The following is a 15983-nucleotide window of genomic DNA, read 5'->3' on the forward strand; positions in this document are numbered from 1 at the left end:
GATCTCTACTGCCCCTCCCCCTTCTTCTCTGAAAACTCTACTTCTTAGCCTGGCTGCCCCCACACCCATGGCTATAGCAGGCAGGATTACACTGGGAGACTCTGTGCTCTAGGCCATAATTGAGTGGGCACTTGGCCCAAGCTGGACAAATCAAGTACTCCAGTGGTGACTGAGAGGTGCTGGTCAGTTGTCTGAACAAGCCATTTGGAATGAGGACATTTATTTTTGTGTCATAATGTGGTGACTTGCATGTTGCTATGATGCTGGAAGCTATGCCACCAGTATTTCTAGTACCAACAGAGTCACCCATGGTGGACAGGTTTCAGCAGAGCTTTCAAAAGAAAGGCCTAGGGATCAGCTTCTGAAAATTAGCCAGCGAAAGCCCTATGGATCACAACAGAATACTGTCTGATATAGTGCTGGAAGATGAGCCCCCTAGGCTGGAAAGCACTCAAGAAACACAGTGGCTGCAACAATGAACTTGAGCATAGCAATGATCATGAAGATGGCACAGGAACGTGCAATATTTCTTTCTGTTTTACGTGGGGCCACCATGAGTCGGAGCTTACTCCATGAAAGTGAGAAAGAGAGAGAGTGAGTGACTAGACAGAGATAAATGTGCAGAGTTGAAGAAGAAAATAGCTGTTGGGTTCAGCATAACCTCGTCTCCTAGTAAGTTCCCATTGTCTTTCATACAACTTGAAGCGAATTTCCACGATTGCAGTCAAACTTGAGATATCCCACCTAGGCAGTACGTACCACTCTTTTCCAGTCTCCGCCTCTGACGCTGCTGTCAAACCCAGCATGGCAGGCAACAGCAATCAGGCTAGTTGTGGCACCACAGAAAGCAACCCCAGATCTTTTTGCATAGCCCTTTGTTACCCTCCTTACCACTAAGAGAACTGTTAGTTTTCGAAAGTCTCTGGTGAAAGTAGACCCTGATGATATGCGAAACTACCCTGAAGTTGTTTAGAATGTTGTGTTCACCTCAATTTGCCCATCTTTCTACCTCAGCTTCAGCCTGGTACCCATGGTGATATACAAATGAAGATGTACAGGCATGAATAAAAAGCCTGAGAGTCAAAGAACCTCCTAGGCTTTATATGGTGATATTTTAACCCAGGCCGGTTCCCTGTTCTCCAGTCCTTGTAGAATGGGTGTTGGTTTTTGTAGATTTTTTTCATCAATCCCTCTTCTTGTCCCTTCCCACAGACTTACCTTCGAAGGATGCCAAACTTCAGTAATTCTCCCACCATTATAAGAAGATCTGCCCACATTTTTCCCTGGCATAGTCCTAGCTGTTTTCTTTCTCCAACTTCTCTTTCTGTCTCCATCTTCCACCTCCTACTCTGTCTTCTCTAAGTTTAGCATTTCTTCTCTCATACACGCCCGAAGGTCCCTAAGCAGTGCAAATGGTTTGCACTTGACTGCTAACCTGAAGGTTGGTGGTTTGAACCCACTTAGCAGTGCCACAGAAGAAAGGCCTGGAGATTTGCTGCCATTAAGGTAACAGCCAAGAAAACCCTACAGAGCAGTAATGCACGGGATTGCCATGAGTCAAGATCAACTCCGTGGTATCCAGCACCACTACCACCAACATACATACCCAGAGCAGTGGGCCTTCCCCTGGCTAGCCCTCTTCCTGCATGTTCATGTTTATTTAAGGTCTGTCACCTCCACTAAACCATGCGCTTATAGGGGAAAGAGAGGCCACGCACTGTCTTCTCTCCCAGCACCTGGAAGACACTGGTGGACTGTTTACCTAGTTAACGCCCTTTCCTGTTGATGCAAATCTTTTCTCGTCTTTAAAAGCAACTTCAACCTACCACTCTGACTGGGATCACAACAGAGGGTCCCAAGCAGAGGGAGAAAACAAATTTAAAGCAAAAAATCAAATTCACAAAAAAGACCAGATTTACTGGTTTGACAGAGACTGGAGGAATCCCTGAGACTATGACCCTAAGACATCTTTTTGACCTGGAATTGAAGCCCTTCCCAGGGACCACCTTTCAGCCAAACGATGGACAGGCCCATAAAATAAGCAATAATACCCCAGAGGAGCACACTTCTTAGAACAATCAATTATGCAAGCTCAAAAGGGCCACATTTCCCAAATGCAAGGATGAAGAGGCAAGAAGGGGTGGAAAACCAGGACGAAAGGAAACGAGAACCTAGGATGGAAATGGGGAGAGTGCTGACACACTGTGGGGAGTGAAGCCAGTGTCATGGAATGCTTTGAAACTAACTTGCTCCATAAACTTTCACGTAATGCACACAAAAAATTTAAAAAAATAAATAAATAAAAAGCAATTTTATCCCCGCTTGAAAGGTTCTGTAGGCCTCTGAACACCTGATTTGCATATTTGCCTTCTATTTTGCCTCAGGATCCTGAACTCCCATTTTATCTCTCTGAGTATTCTGCAACCTTCCTGAAGACGGGGAAAGCATTGGAAAGCTCTGGAGCCTAGTCGAGAGTTTGAATCCTGGCTCAGTCACTTGCCAGTGTAGCTGTGTGACTCTGGGCAAGGTATTTTACCTCTTCATATACCTCAGTTTTCTATTCTGTTAAGTGGGGATAATATCACCTACCTGGTAGGATTGTCATGAGGATTAAATTAGATATTTTTGTGAAGTGCTTAGAAGCACAGAAAGCCCTTAATAAATATTAGCTGTTACTATCAATATTCTTATTTGTTGCTTTATTTACCTACTGCAGTGCAACAAACTGCAAACCCTGGTGGCATAGTGGTTAAGAGCTATGGCTGCTAACCAAAAGGTTGGCAGTTTGAATCTACCAGGCGTTCCTTGGAAGCTCTATGGGGCAGTCCTACTCTGTCCTATAGGGTCGCTATCAGTCGGAATTGAATTGACTCCATGGCAATGGGTATTTAACAAACTAAAGAGCCCTGGTGGTGTAATGGTTAAGCACTTGGCTGCTAACCGAAAGGCTGGTGGTTCAAACCCACCAGTAGTTCTGCAGAAGAAAGATTACAGCCTAGGAAACCCTGTGGGGAAAATTCTACCGACTTAATTATCTACTGCTGCTGTAACAGAAATACCACAAGTGGATGATTTTAACAAACAGAAGTTTATTCCCTCATAGTTTAGGAGGCTAGAAGTCCTAATTCAGGGTGCCAGCTCCAGGGAAAGGCTTTCTCTCTCTGTTGGCTCTGGGGGAAGGTCCTTGTCATCAGTCTTCCCCTGGGTCTTGGAGTTTCTCAGTGCAGGGACCCCAAATCCAAAGCATGCACTCCGCTCCTGGACCTTCTTGCTTAGTGCTAATGAGGTCCCTCTGTTCTCTGCCCTCTTCTCTCTTTTATATCTCAAAAGAGATTAACTCAAGATAGAACTTAATCCTGTAGACTGCATCCTGCCTCATTAACATTGTAGAGGCTACAATTTATAACACATAGGATAAATACATCAGATCACAAAATGGATAACAGCCACACAATACTGGGAATCATGGCTTAGCCAAGTTGATACACATTTTCGGAGAACACAGTTCAATCCATAACATCTACTTGTCACATGGAGTAGGTGCTATGAGTCGGAATCAACTCAGTGACACACAACATGTAACAAATTATCCTGAAATTTAGTGGCTTAAAACAACTATAAACATTTATTATTGTTCATAGATTCTGTGGATCAGGAATTTGGGAGTGGCTTAGATGGGCCTTCTGAATTGGGGTCTCTCATGAGGTTGTACTCAAGAAGTCAACTGGGGCTGCAGTTATCTGAAGGATTTCCTGGGGCTGCAGGTCTGCTTCCACCGCCTTAGTTCTTCTCTAGGTGTACCTTTCCACCCAGTTGCTCTAATGTTCTCTTGACATGGAAGCTGGCTTCCCAGAGTGAGCAATCAAAGAGCCCAAGGCAAAAGCCACAGTTCCCTGTATGACCTAGTCTCAGAAGTCACGCCATCACTGCCATTATACTGTTTTTGGTCACACAGACAGCTCTGATTCAGTGTGGGAGAAGTCTACAATGCATTGTTGTTGTTGTTTGCCATCAAGTCAATTCTGACTCATAGCAACCCCATGTGACAGAGTACAACTGCCCCCATTGGGTTTTTTTTTTTTTTTTGGCTGTAATCTTTACAGAAGCAGATCACTAGGTCTTTCTCCTGCGGAGAGCCTTGGGTGGGTGTGAACCCCCAACCTTTCGGTTAGCAGCTAAGAGCTTAACTGTTGTGCCACCAGGCCTCCTAATGAATCTCAGGAGGCAAAGATCATTGGGGGCTGTCATGGATTGAATTGTGTGACCCTCCAAAATATGTGTGGGAATTCTAACCCCTGTACTTGTGGATGTAATATAAACACCTTCCATAATGCAACCTAATGTTCTGTTAATAAGGCCACGCCAGGGTAGTGTCCTAAACCCAACCACTTCTGAGTTATAAAAAGAGTAGATTAGACACAGAAACAAACACATACTAAGTGTCTTAGTCATCTAGGGCTGCTATAACAGAAATACCACAAGTGGATGGCTTTAATAAAGAGAAACTTATTTTCTCACAGTTGAGTAGGCTAGAAGTCGAAATTCAGTGTGTCAGCTCCAGGGGAAAGCTTTCCCTCTGTCTGCCTACTCATCTTCCTCCAGACTAGGAGGTTCTCCACGCAGGGACCCCAGGTCCAAAGGATGCGCTCTGCTCCCAGCACTGCTTTCTTGGTGGTATGAGGTCCCCAACTCTCTGCTTGCTTTCCTTTCCTTTTACCTCTTGTAAGATAAAAGGGGGTGCAGGCCACACCCCAGGGAAATTCCCTTTACCTTGGATCAAGGACAGGACCTTAGTAAGGGTGTTACGATCCCACCCAAATCCTCTTTCACATAAAATTACAATCACAAAATGGAGGACAACCACACAATACACAAAATCATGAGCTAACCAAGTTGATGCATATTTTGGGGGGACACAATTCAATCCATGACACTAAGGAAGAGAGATGGCATGTGAGGATCACCAAGAACCAAGGAATGCCCGGGGCTACCAACAAGGAAGGAATCGACAGGGCTGAGACCCTGAATGGGACTGTTAGCCTACAGAACTGTGAGAAAATTAATTTCTGTTCTTTAAAGCCTCCACTTGCAGTATTTGCATTACAGCAGCAATAGGTAACTAAGATGGGCCATTGTGGAGGTTGGCTACCACATTTGTATGCTGTTATCCTCCACGGGAATTAGTACTAATAGGAGGCTTAAGGAATCACTGACATTGGGATACATGCTAGCTAGGGAAAAAAATCCAAGGAAGAAAGAACTAATGAACCAAAGGAAATAATTGTTCAGTCTCCTCTTTTGCCTCTTTTCCCCTTGCATTCTCAGCTCAAGTCAGACTGAATTTCTTATGTATCTTTAGAATGCACCTGGCTCTTCTCTTTCATTTCAAGGCATCTTGGTTTTTTGTTTGATAGCTCCTCTTCTCCTCCTATCTACTTCACTTCGCTCCCTTCCTCTCATAATTCAATGGTCTCAGCTTAAACACCACTTCCTCCAGGAAGCTTTCCCTGATTCCCTTAGGCTGTCACTGCTGTGTCCACTTTATTTCCTGTCACAGACCTTATCCAGTTTGGAAATGAAAGGCATGCCCAAGTGAGGGGAATGACTGATGAAAGGGACAAAGCAAGGAGGAAGAAATTAGCACAATGAGTTCCTCCAACACAGCACTGTCTAAGAGAACTTTGGGCAAGGATGGAGTTTTCTGTATCTGCAAGGCACAATACAAAAACCACTAGCCACACGAGGCTATTGAGCACTTGAAATGTGGCTAGTGTAACTAAGGAACTGAATTTTCAATTTTACTCCTGTTTAATTTACTGGAATTTAAACAGTCACATGAGGTTAGTGGAACTGTATTACACAGCCAGCTTTTACACTGAGACACCAAAACCAAACCTGTTGCTGTTGGGTCGATTCATTTTCGACTCATGGTGACCCCACGTGTTGCAGAGTAGAGCCATAAGGTTTTCTTGGCTGTAATCCTTATGGAAGTAGATCACCAGGCCTTTCTTCAGCGGTATCATTTGTTGAATTCAACCTGCCAGCCTTTAAGATAGTAACTGAGTGGAAACTGCTTGTGCCACCCAGGGACCTTTGTATAGCAAGTGACCTGCCTAAAAAAAAGACTGGGTGTCAGAAGTGCAGGACAGGCTTTTTATGTAGGCACAGTAGGCCCTTTCAGACTAGAAGGGGCCATGAAAAACTAAATTTAGTGCATCATAAGTGCTGACCAAGTGTTTGATGATGACACCCTATTGCCACCCCTACAAGGCTATTTGTAATTGAGCTGAATGCTGTAGACAATGGAAGGGAACTGGTTTTCCAACTACAACACTCCAGAGAGGTATTTTGGGTGTGGAAGACTTTTGCCTGCATCTGTAACCTAGGGTAAGAATCACAGCCACTACCTTTTAAGAGTGTCAACAGTTGTAACGGCTGCATACAAATTTGTGCTTTCTAAGACAAACCAAAGGAACTCTGGTGACATAATGGTTGAAGCCATTGACTACTAACTGAAAGGTCAGTGGTTTGAAACCACCAGCAGCTCCACAGGCAGTTTACTTTCATAGAGATTTATAGCGTTGGAAACCCTATGCGGTTGCTATGAGTCAAAATCGACTTGATGGCAGTGGGTTTGGTTTTGTTTGGGAAGACAAACCAAAGATCAAAGACTACAGACTTCAGTATGGATTACACCTTAACATAAAGAAAACAAAAATCCTCACAACTGGACCAATAAACAGCATCATGATAAATGGAGAAAAGATTGAAGTTGTCAAAGATTTCATTTTACTTGGGTCCACAATCAATGCCCATGGAAGCTGCAGTCAAAAAATCAAACGATGTGTAGCACTGGGCAAATCTTCTGCAAAAGACCTGTTTAAAGTGTTAAAAAGCAAAGATGTCACGTTGAGGAAGGACTAAGGTGTCCCTGACCCAAGCCACAGTGTTGTCAACTGCCTCATATGCATGCGAAAGTTGGATAATGAATAATAGGGAAGACCAAAGAATTGATACCTTTGAATTATGGTGTTGACAAAGAATATTGAATATACCGTGGACTCCAGAAGAATGAACAATCTGTCTTGGAAGAAGTACAGCCAGAATGCTCCTTAGAAGTGATGACAGAGAGACTTTGTCTCATGTACTTTGGACATGTTATCAGGAGGGAGCAGTCCCTGGAGAAGGACATCACACTTGGTGAAGCTGAGGGTCAGGGAAAAAGAGGAAGACCCTCAAAGAGATGGATTGACACAGTGGTTGCAACAATAGGCTCAAACATAGCAACGATTATGATGATGGCACAGAACAGAGCAGTGTTTCGTTCTACTGTGCACAGCGTTGCTATGAGTTGGATCTGACTTGACACGGCATCTAACAACAACAAGACAAGCCCAGAAACTGCCTTCTCTTTCTTCCTTTCTTTCATGACATTCTGCTAGGCTTTGGGAAGAGAAGGTGCAACAGTCCAGTGCCTTTTCCTTTAAAAGTTCACGGACATAACAAGAGCACAAAAATGTCCACACAAAGGCTGGGAGCCAGATGTCCCAGTTTCAGTTGCTGTTTTGCCGGACTTGCTCTGTATGCCTCAGCTTTCCCGTTTGTTAAATGTCAGCGCTGGAGAAGGATTCTGCAGTCCCCTGTTTAGTTTCCTGGGTGCCTAGGCAATGTAATCTTAATCACAATGATACTAAAAACAGCAGGAGCCTTGTTAACTAAGTGCTCACCAAGTGCCAGGTCCTGTAGTGCTTCATACACACCGTTTCACGCAATCCTCAATCCTGTTTTACAATTCCCATTTTATGACAAGGAAACTGAGGCTCTGTGAGTTGTAACTTGTCCAGGGCCACAGAGGGAGTAAGTAGTGGAGTGGGATTTGAATTCAGCTGATTCCAAAGCTTGAGCTCTGAATCACTTTGCTGTATGCGTTGCTTCTTTTCACGGGTGGGTCAGTGACGAGTGAACGTCGAGTTCAGGGGCAGAGGTATTCTTGTCACTATTAATAGCTGTAATACAGAGTGCTTTTTATTCATACTCTGAACGCTGTGTGTACACATTCTTCCTTAATTTTCACAGAAACTGCATAGATAGGGTGGTCGGAACCAGTGCCCTCACTGTACCAAACGACCCTATAGGACAGAGTGGAACTGCACCATAGAGTTTCCAAGGAGCGCCTGGCGGATTCGAACTGCTGACCTCTTGGTTAGCAGCCGCAGTATTTAGCCACTACACCACCAGGGTTTCCCCTCATTGCACAGATTGGGAAAATTAGGCTCAGAGAGGAGAAGTAAATTGCTCAAGGTTACACAGCTAGCTAGGGTACTCGAATCCTGCGAGTCAGCTCCCAACCCGCTCCTTTACCGTGCTGTCTGCAGTACCGCGGGGGCCCGCCGAGGAGCACCACGCAGGCGGAGGATGCGGCGCCCGCCACCAGGCCGGGTCGACGGGACCGCCCGGCGGCACGCCTCCGCCGCGCACGCGCTCTCGGGCTCCCGGCTCGGGGCGCGCAGCGGGCGCGAGGACGGCGGCGGGGAGCGTGCGCGCGGTGACGTGCCGGGCGCCATGTTGGAGGGCTGGTGGTAGCGGCTCGGGGAGGTGTTCGCTCTGTCGGTCTCGCTCTCTCGCTCGCTTCCCCCGGCTCCCTTCGGTGCCCCCCCCGGTCGCCTGCGTGCCGGAGTGTGTGCGAGGGAGGGGGAGGGCGTCGGGGGGGTGGGGGGAGGCGTTCCGGTCTCGGGGAGACCCGCGGCGGGAGGCGGAGGCTGCGAGGGACTCCGGGAAGCCATGGACGTCGAGAGGCTGCAGGAGGCGCTGAAAGGTGGGGGTGGCTGCCCCTCTCCCTTCTCCCCTCCTTCTGCGGCCCTCTCTCTTCTCCTTTCCGGGCCGGTGGCTCCGCGGCCCGGGCCCGGGAGGGCGCGTCTCCGGCTCCCCTCCCCCTCCCACCTCCCAGGGGCGGGGAGCCCTGTGGGCAGCTCCCTCCCGCCCCGCTCTGGGCTTTGTGTCTGCCGCCGGCGTCTGGGCTGGGGGAGGGGAGTCGGGGAGCTCTCGGAGGGGCTCCAGCCCCTCTCCCACCCCGGCGGGGACAGGTCGTAGCCCCTCGCAGGCAGGCTCGGTTCGCCGTCAGGCTCCCGCATGCCGGGCATCGGGGTGAGAGAAAAAGTAAAAGGGTAGGTGGGGGGGCGGCGCTGGCAAAGCAACTTTTAGGTTGTCTTACGAAGCCTTTCAGGGCTTCTGGAGGCATCTTTGCACGCGCCCTAATTCTAAAAGGTGGTCGCCTTCCAAGCAACAGGCTTGAGAATAGTGGTTCCCAAACTTGGAATATCATGGTTTCAGGGATTTGAGAATTATGTTTTGACAATTCAGAATCGTTTGGGGGTGGCTCCGTCGAGTAGGTGGTGTTCGTTACAACGTAGACTTGTGAACTTCACCTAGATAAACAGTTAATGGGGTCGGGCCTGGAGGTTTGTATTTTAACCGGATTCCCTGGTGAGGCGGATGCTGGTGTTCCCCGTGACCCCACTTTGGGAAACACTGTATTCAGGCTAGTTTTTGGAGAAGTCGAGTGCCCCCTTTTGGAGGCGTCCTGTTAGCAGTGAATACCAGTGAAGTGGGTGACATGTTGGAAGTGGAGCTTGGGAGGGTAGAGGTGGCTGTTTGGTTGAGAAGATGAGTTTTTAATTTTTATTTTATTATTGTTTCTTAGTATGGGGAAGGACTGGGAGGAAAGTTTGTATTAAGGTGTTGGGAATGGTTGATGGACTTTGGGAAATACTAATAACATTTCTTTCTTCTCTTATCTAGATTTTGAGAAGAGGGGGAAAAAGGAAGTTTGTCCTGTCCTGGATCAGTTTCTTTGTCATGTAGCCAAGACTGGAGAAACAATGTGAGTTGAAACCTGTATTCATTTTTATAAACGTATGTCATTCAGGATTGCATAGGACAAAGAAAAAAGTATATTCTGGAAGAATTATTAATCTGTGTCATTCCTACAGTTTAAAAACTATCATTTAAAGCATGTAATAAATATATACTTTTATTTATTTTATGCATGCTCCGTAATGCATTTTAAAAAATTGTTTACCTTTTTTTTTTTTTTTAACATCTACATTTAGGCCTGTTTAGAACTTCTTAGTCTGAAAGGGCCTGAGAAAGGAAGACTGTCTTTTCCATTATGACCCTTTTGGGCCATAATGAACAGCTTTATCCCCAGGGTTTTGTGGCTTTGATTGTTTCATGTTCTTTTGTTGGTCGTATTTTGTCTTATTGTCCGTATCCAAGCTTTTGTTGTCATAGATGTAGGTGTTTGAAGTGTGTGACTTCTATTCTCTTGAGTACTCGGGGTGATTATCTGACAAATTCCAGATGATAAGTTTTGACTGTCCTGTAAACTTTCTAGGATAGCTAACTTGTTACATATGCTTACCATTTTATTAGGCTTGTTTCCAAATGTTCTGAATTTGAAACTTGTAAATTAGGGCTGTTTTCAAAAGGAATATTCAAGTCCATTGTGTGTAGTTTGTGTGGCAGGAGTTGTTTTCACACTCTGGCTGAGTTAGTTTGTAGAGGGCAAAGTTAATTTGTAGAGAGCAACGCAGCTTCGATGACTTCCTTGTTGTCTTTCCTTTGGGTAATGGTGGGGGAACAGGAAGGAGAAAGATTTCTTTGGGTGCAGTGGTAATAAATGGGCTCTCCTGGCTCCCCTACTTCATGCCTATTTTCAAAATACTTTTTGAGGCCTAACAGAAGAGTGTGAGCTTCAAGTGATACGTAATTTCTGTGGTTTTATTAGCAAGTGTTCATTTTCACAAGTTTTGCTATGGTTGTAGTATAGTCCTCTGATAACCAAATTTAGAAATGAGAAAAACGCTTAAACTTAGAAAAAGTTAAGAAAAAAATATTTAAAACCTTGTCTCTTCATCAGCTAATCAGCTCTGTACAAACTGCCTTTCCTTCTTGATAAAAAAACAGTGGCTCTAAATGTACAGTCAAAAGTTTCTAAAAGACAGGTTTAAAATTTTAAAAAAATTTTATTGTAGTAAAATACACATAACAAATTTGTCATTTTAACCATTTCTAAGTATATAATTTGGTGGCATTAACTGTATTTGCAATATTGTGCAATCACCACCATTAATAAATACAGCTTTTTAATATCTTGCCTTACTGGATCACCGGCGGCTGAGAAATTTAATCTGATTTTTCTGAACAATTATTTGTCTTGATAGAGGACTTAAACAATTTTTTTCTTTTTTTTGTCAAGTTAGGTCTATATTTACTGAGAGCATTTTGTGTTAAAATGATTGGTGTTCTCAAATTCATCTTTTGACATTTAATGAAGTTTGTATTACTTTTAACTGTGGGCATGCCTTTTGATAGTGAAAGTTGCCATTTCTCTTATCCATTTATGGCTAAATGGAGCTTTGTCTAATTTCTAAGATTGTCATGGGAGAATGCAAATATAAAAAGTGAGAGTTCAGATCTCTTTGATGTTTTAGGATTGATGGGTTGCTTAAGGTACGAATTCTGTAGTTTTAACCATTTTTATTTTCATCGATACGTTATTGTAGCAAGAAAGCATTAACAGAAAGAATACTTGAAATTTTATTTATGAAAATCATTCACAGCCTAGGATATCTATTTGTACATTAAAAATAAAATTGATTTAATACTTGTGTTTTTAGCTTTAGGGAAGATTTAGAATTGTGCTTGTAGGAAGTTAGGAAAGATGCCAAGATGTGGGATTCTAAACTGTTATACAGAGGAGTACTGTATGGTGCAAATGGTTAAGCTTTTGACCACTAGACAAGATGTTGGAGTTTGACCCCCAGAGGCTCCTCAGAAGACAGACCTGTGATCTACTTCTAAAAGGTCACGACCATGAAAACCCAGTGGAACAGTTTTACTCTATATGTCGGGTCGCCATGAGTTGGAATCAACTTCATGGACACTAACAGCAACAACATATATGTATGTAAAACAATTTATCCCCAAATTAGTTGTTTCTGGCCACTTGGAAAAATTGGTTTTATGTTGATAACTTTATCCTGAAATTGGGCAGTGCTTTTTTTTTTTTTTTTAAAGTATTGTGTTTAGTTGAAAGTATACCGAGCAAATTAGGTTCCCATTTAACAATTCTTATACAGATTGTTCTGTACTATTGCTTACAGTTTTCACAATGTGTAAAATGTGTCAGCATTCTCATTATTTCCATTCTGTTTGTTCTGTTTCCATTGTTCTCGCTTCCCTTCCCCTATTTGGCTTCTCATCTTTGCTTTTGGGTAAATGTTTACTGTTTGGTCACATATAGTTGATTGTTTAAGGGAGCACTTTACTCACGTCTGTTCTAAGCCCGTCTGTTACTCTTCTGAGAGATTATCTCCAGAAATAGCCTCAATTCCTAGTTTGAAGGGTACCTTAGGGTGGTAGTCTCAGGGGTTCCTCTACTCTATTGGTACAGTATGTCTGGCCTTTTTATGAATTTGAATTTTGTCCAAGATTTTTCTCTCATTCTATCAGGGACTTTGTATTGTGTCCCTGGTCAGAACAGTCTCTAGTGGTAGCTGGGCACCATCTAGCCCTTCTGGTCTCAGGCTAGAAAAGGCTGTGGTTCATGTGGGCGGTTAGTCCTTTGAACTAGTTTCTTCTTTGAGTCTTTGGCTTCCTTCATTCTTTTGCTCCAGAGGAGTAGAGACCAATAGTTGTCTCTTAGATGTCTGCTCACAAGCTTTTAAGACCCCAGATCCTGCTCACCGAATTAGGATGTAGAACATTATCTTTATGAACTATGACTGAGTCGTTCCATGAGACCATGGACCTAAGCCTTTCAACCCAGTAAACCAATCCCAAGAATTGTTTGGATATGTCTAGAAAGTCTCCAACCGTGCCCACTATGTGCTTTATTATATATATGCGGGTACATATGCAGCACACACATACATGTTTATACATACACCTGCAGATGTACACCTATACGTGCATGTGTGTGTACTTGAATATGCCTTCCTATACAGATATAGCATACATATCTACCTGTGTAACCATACACATATTTTTTGATTGTTATTACTGTTGCAAAATTGTATAGGTTGATAGCAGTTACTGGAATTGTCCCTTTTTCTTGTGTATTTCTTAGTGTCTTCATTTACCTTGGTCAAGTTGTACAGACTTCATTCATGTTTGTTATTGCTCTTTCCATTACCAAAAATAACAAGTATCTACTATCTAGGAGGTGATTCCCCCTCCCTCTTGGCCCCATCTCTGGTAACCATCAAAGAATGTTGCTTTCTGTGTATATCAATTCTTTTTGTAATAGTGGGACCCTACAGTATTTGTCCTTTTGTGATTTCACTCAACATAATGTCCCCCAAATTCATCCTTGTTATGAGATGTTTTATAGACTTCTCATTATTTATAGTTGCGTAGTATTCCATTCTCTTGTATGTACCACGATTTGTTTATTCATCAGTTGATGGACGCTTAGATTGTTTCCATCTTTTTGCTATTGTAAATAATGCTGTAGTGAACGTAGACGTGCATATGTTTATTCATATCACTGCTCTTTAGCTCTAGGATGTGTATTTAGGAGAGGGATTGCCGAATCATAAGGTGTTTGTTTCTAGCTTTTTGAGGAAGCGTCATACAGTTTTCCATAGTCGTCGTACCATTTTACAATCCTACCTGCAGTGTATAAGCGTTCCAGTCTTCCCACAACCTTGCCTGCATTTGTTGTTTTTCTGCCTTTTTTTTTTTGATTGGGCAACACTATTTAAAGGTAATATAGTTTCTCATGTAATGGTAATTAAATATATAGTATGTGCTGAATAAACAGAAACGTGATGGTTTTCAGTCATGAATTTAAGTATTTTTGATGAGTTTTAGTTGCAATTACTGCCCTTTTTGATAGCCAAATTGTACCATCTTTGGCCACTGGTGGCCTCTTTCAGTTGGCTCCTGAGACCTTTTGATGTGACCCTAGTAGTCTTTGATAGCTTTCTTGCTGTCTTCTATGAGATATTCCAAGGTCATTTCCAGCTGTGACTTGCTGTCAGCCGTTTCTTAAGAAACCCTATCCTCTTTTAGTGGGAAATGATTTTTAAAGACTACAGTCTGTATGCTGGAGATGTGTGTTATTACTGAGTTTGTCATTGTTTCTAGCATTTTCAATGGACAGAGCTAAATGAAATGCTTCATGAGTTCATACTGATACTTACAAATCAAAATCAGGACTACAGGTTTTTTGCTTAACTTCTTTCACACCAAAAATCCTGGTTCTCAAGAACATGGGGAATGATGATCTCATAATTTCTCATTCACTGTATCTAACATTACACACCAGAAAGTCTTAAGGATACTAATACTACTACCACCGCCACCAATATAATTAAGAACATTAAAAATTTTTTTTACATACACTCTCCCAGTTCTAGCCTGTATTTAAAAAAACAATACTTGTGTCTATGTTATTTGAGTGTGTATAGCTATTCCATAAAATACTCTTCCTGTCTCTCATATAGTCTTAGTTCTACAGCAGCTGTATGTCTAACACCAGTCCGTATGGCAATATCTCTAGTAAGTTTGGTTGTCTGAAGCTCATCTTCCAGTGTAGATCCTTGAGGCAAGGCTCACGAGAACAGTATTTCTTGAGGTCTTTATATATTGATAACTGTTTGTGCCCTTTGTTCTTTTTTTCCGATATTTGATTGTGTTTTCGGTGAAGATGTACATAGCAGTTTAGGTTTCCATTCACCAATTTCTGCACAAATTGTTCAGTGACATTGGTTACCATTGGTTACATTCTTCAGTGTGTGAATATTCTTATTTCTGTTCTGGGTGTTCCATTTCCATTAATCTGTTTTCCCTTCCCCCTTAATGTTCTCATCTTTGTTTTGGAGTAATTGCTGACTGTTTGGTCTCATACGGGTTTTTTTTTTTTTTTTAAGGAGCACAGTACTCACGGATGATATTCTTTATTTTGTGAGACAATCAGTTATTTAGCTAAAAAGATGACCTCAGGGGCTAGTTTAAATGAAAAAGTATCTCAGGGCAATAGTCTTGGAGAGTTCTCCAGTCAACCAGTCCAGTAAAACTGGATTTTTTAAGAATTTGAGGTTCTGTTCACAGTTTTCTCCCATTCTGTAAGGTCCATTTTTGGGGCCCTGGTCAGAATGGTAGGTAGTGGTAGCTGGGCACCATCTAGTTCTTCTGGTCTCAGGGTAGATGAGGCCATAGTTTGTGTAGACTAAGTCCTAATAGACTGGTTTCTAATTTGAATCTTTGGTTTCCTCCTTTCGCTTTTGCTTTAGATGAGTAGAGATCAATAGTTGTAGTTCAGATGGCCACTTGAAAGCTTTTAAGACCCTAGACACTACTCTCCAAACTACAGAAGCTGCCAGACTTTTCCTCAATGGTTGTACCATTTTGCATTCCCACAGCAATGGATAAGGGTTCCAATTTCTTCACATCCCCTACAACACTTGTTATCATCCCTATAATTTTTTTTTTTTTTTTATATCTTGGCTGTCCTCGTTGATGTGAAGTCTGACTCATACTGACCCTATAGGACAGAGTAGAACTACCTCATAGGGTTTCCAAGGCTTGTAAATCTTGAAGAAAGCAGGCTGCCACACTTTCTCCCACAGAGCAGCTGGTGGGCTGGAATAACTGACATTGTGGTTAGCTGCACCACCAGGGCTTCTCCTTAGCCATCCTGGTGGGAGTCAAGTGGTACCTCATTGTGATTTTAATTTGCATTTCTAATGATATTGAGTATCTTTTCTTGTGTCTTTTGGCCATGTGAGTATCCTCTTTGATGAGGATGTTCTTTCCCCAGTTTTTGATTGGATTATTTTGTCTTTTTGTTCTAGACGTTTTTTAAAAATATATTTTAGATATAAACCCTTATCCTTTATATAATTCCCAAAGATTTTCCCCAGTCTTTAGGTTGTCTCTTTGTGTCCTATTGTTCTTGAAGGTCGTTTTCATTGGAA

The 15983-nt window shown here is 42.9% G+C and overlaps 1 protein-coding gene across 3 annotated transcripts in view; it reads left to right on the forward strand.

Moving 5' to 3' along the window:
- The first annotated feature begins 8553 nt into the window (after positions 1–8553).
- Positions 8554–15983, forward strand: part of PPP4R2 (protein phosphatase 4 regulatory subunit 2) — a 78403-nt gene continuing 70973 nt past the window's right edge. For all 3 annotated transcript variants that reach the window (XM_049862431.1, XM_049862432.1, XM_049862433.1), the window contains exons 1-2: positions 8554–8815; positions 9799–9880. In XM_049862431.1, the coding sequence (XP_049718388.1) occupies positions 8782–8815; positions 9799–9880 (116 nt within the window). In that variant the 5' untranslated portion in view covers positions 8554–8781. The remainder of the gene's footprint in view (positions 8816–9798; positions 9881–15983) is intronic.

The sequence above is a fragment of the Elephas maximus genome, chromosome 20 (assembly GCF_024166365.1).
Source record: "Elephas maximus indicus isolate mEleMax1 chromosome 20, mEleMax1 primary haplotype, whole genome shotgun sequence".
In the NCBI taxonomy this organism is placed as follows: domain Eukaryota; kingdom Metazoa; phylum Chordata; class Mammalia; order Proboscidea; family Elephantidae; genus Elephas; species Elephas maximus.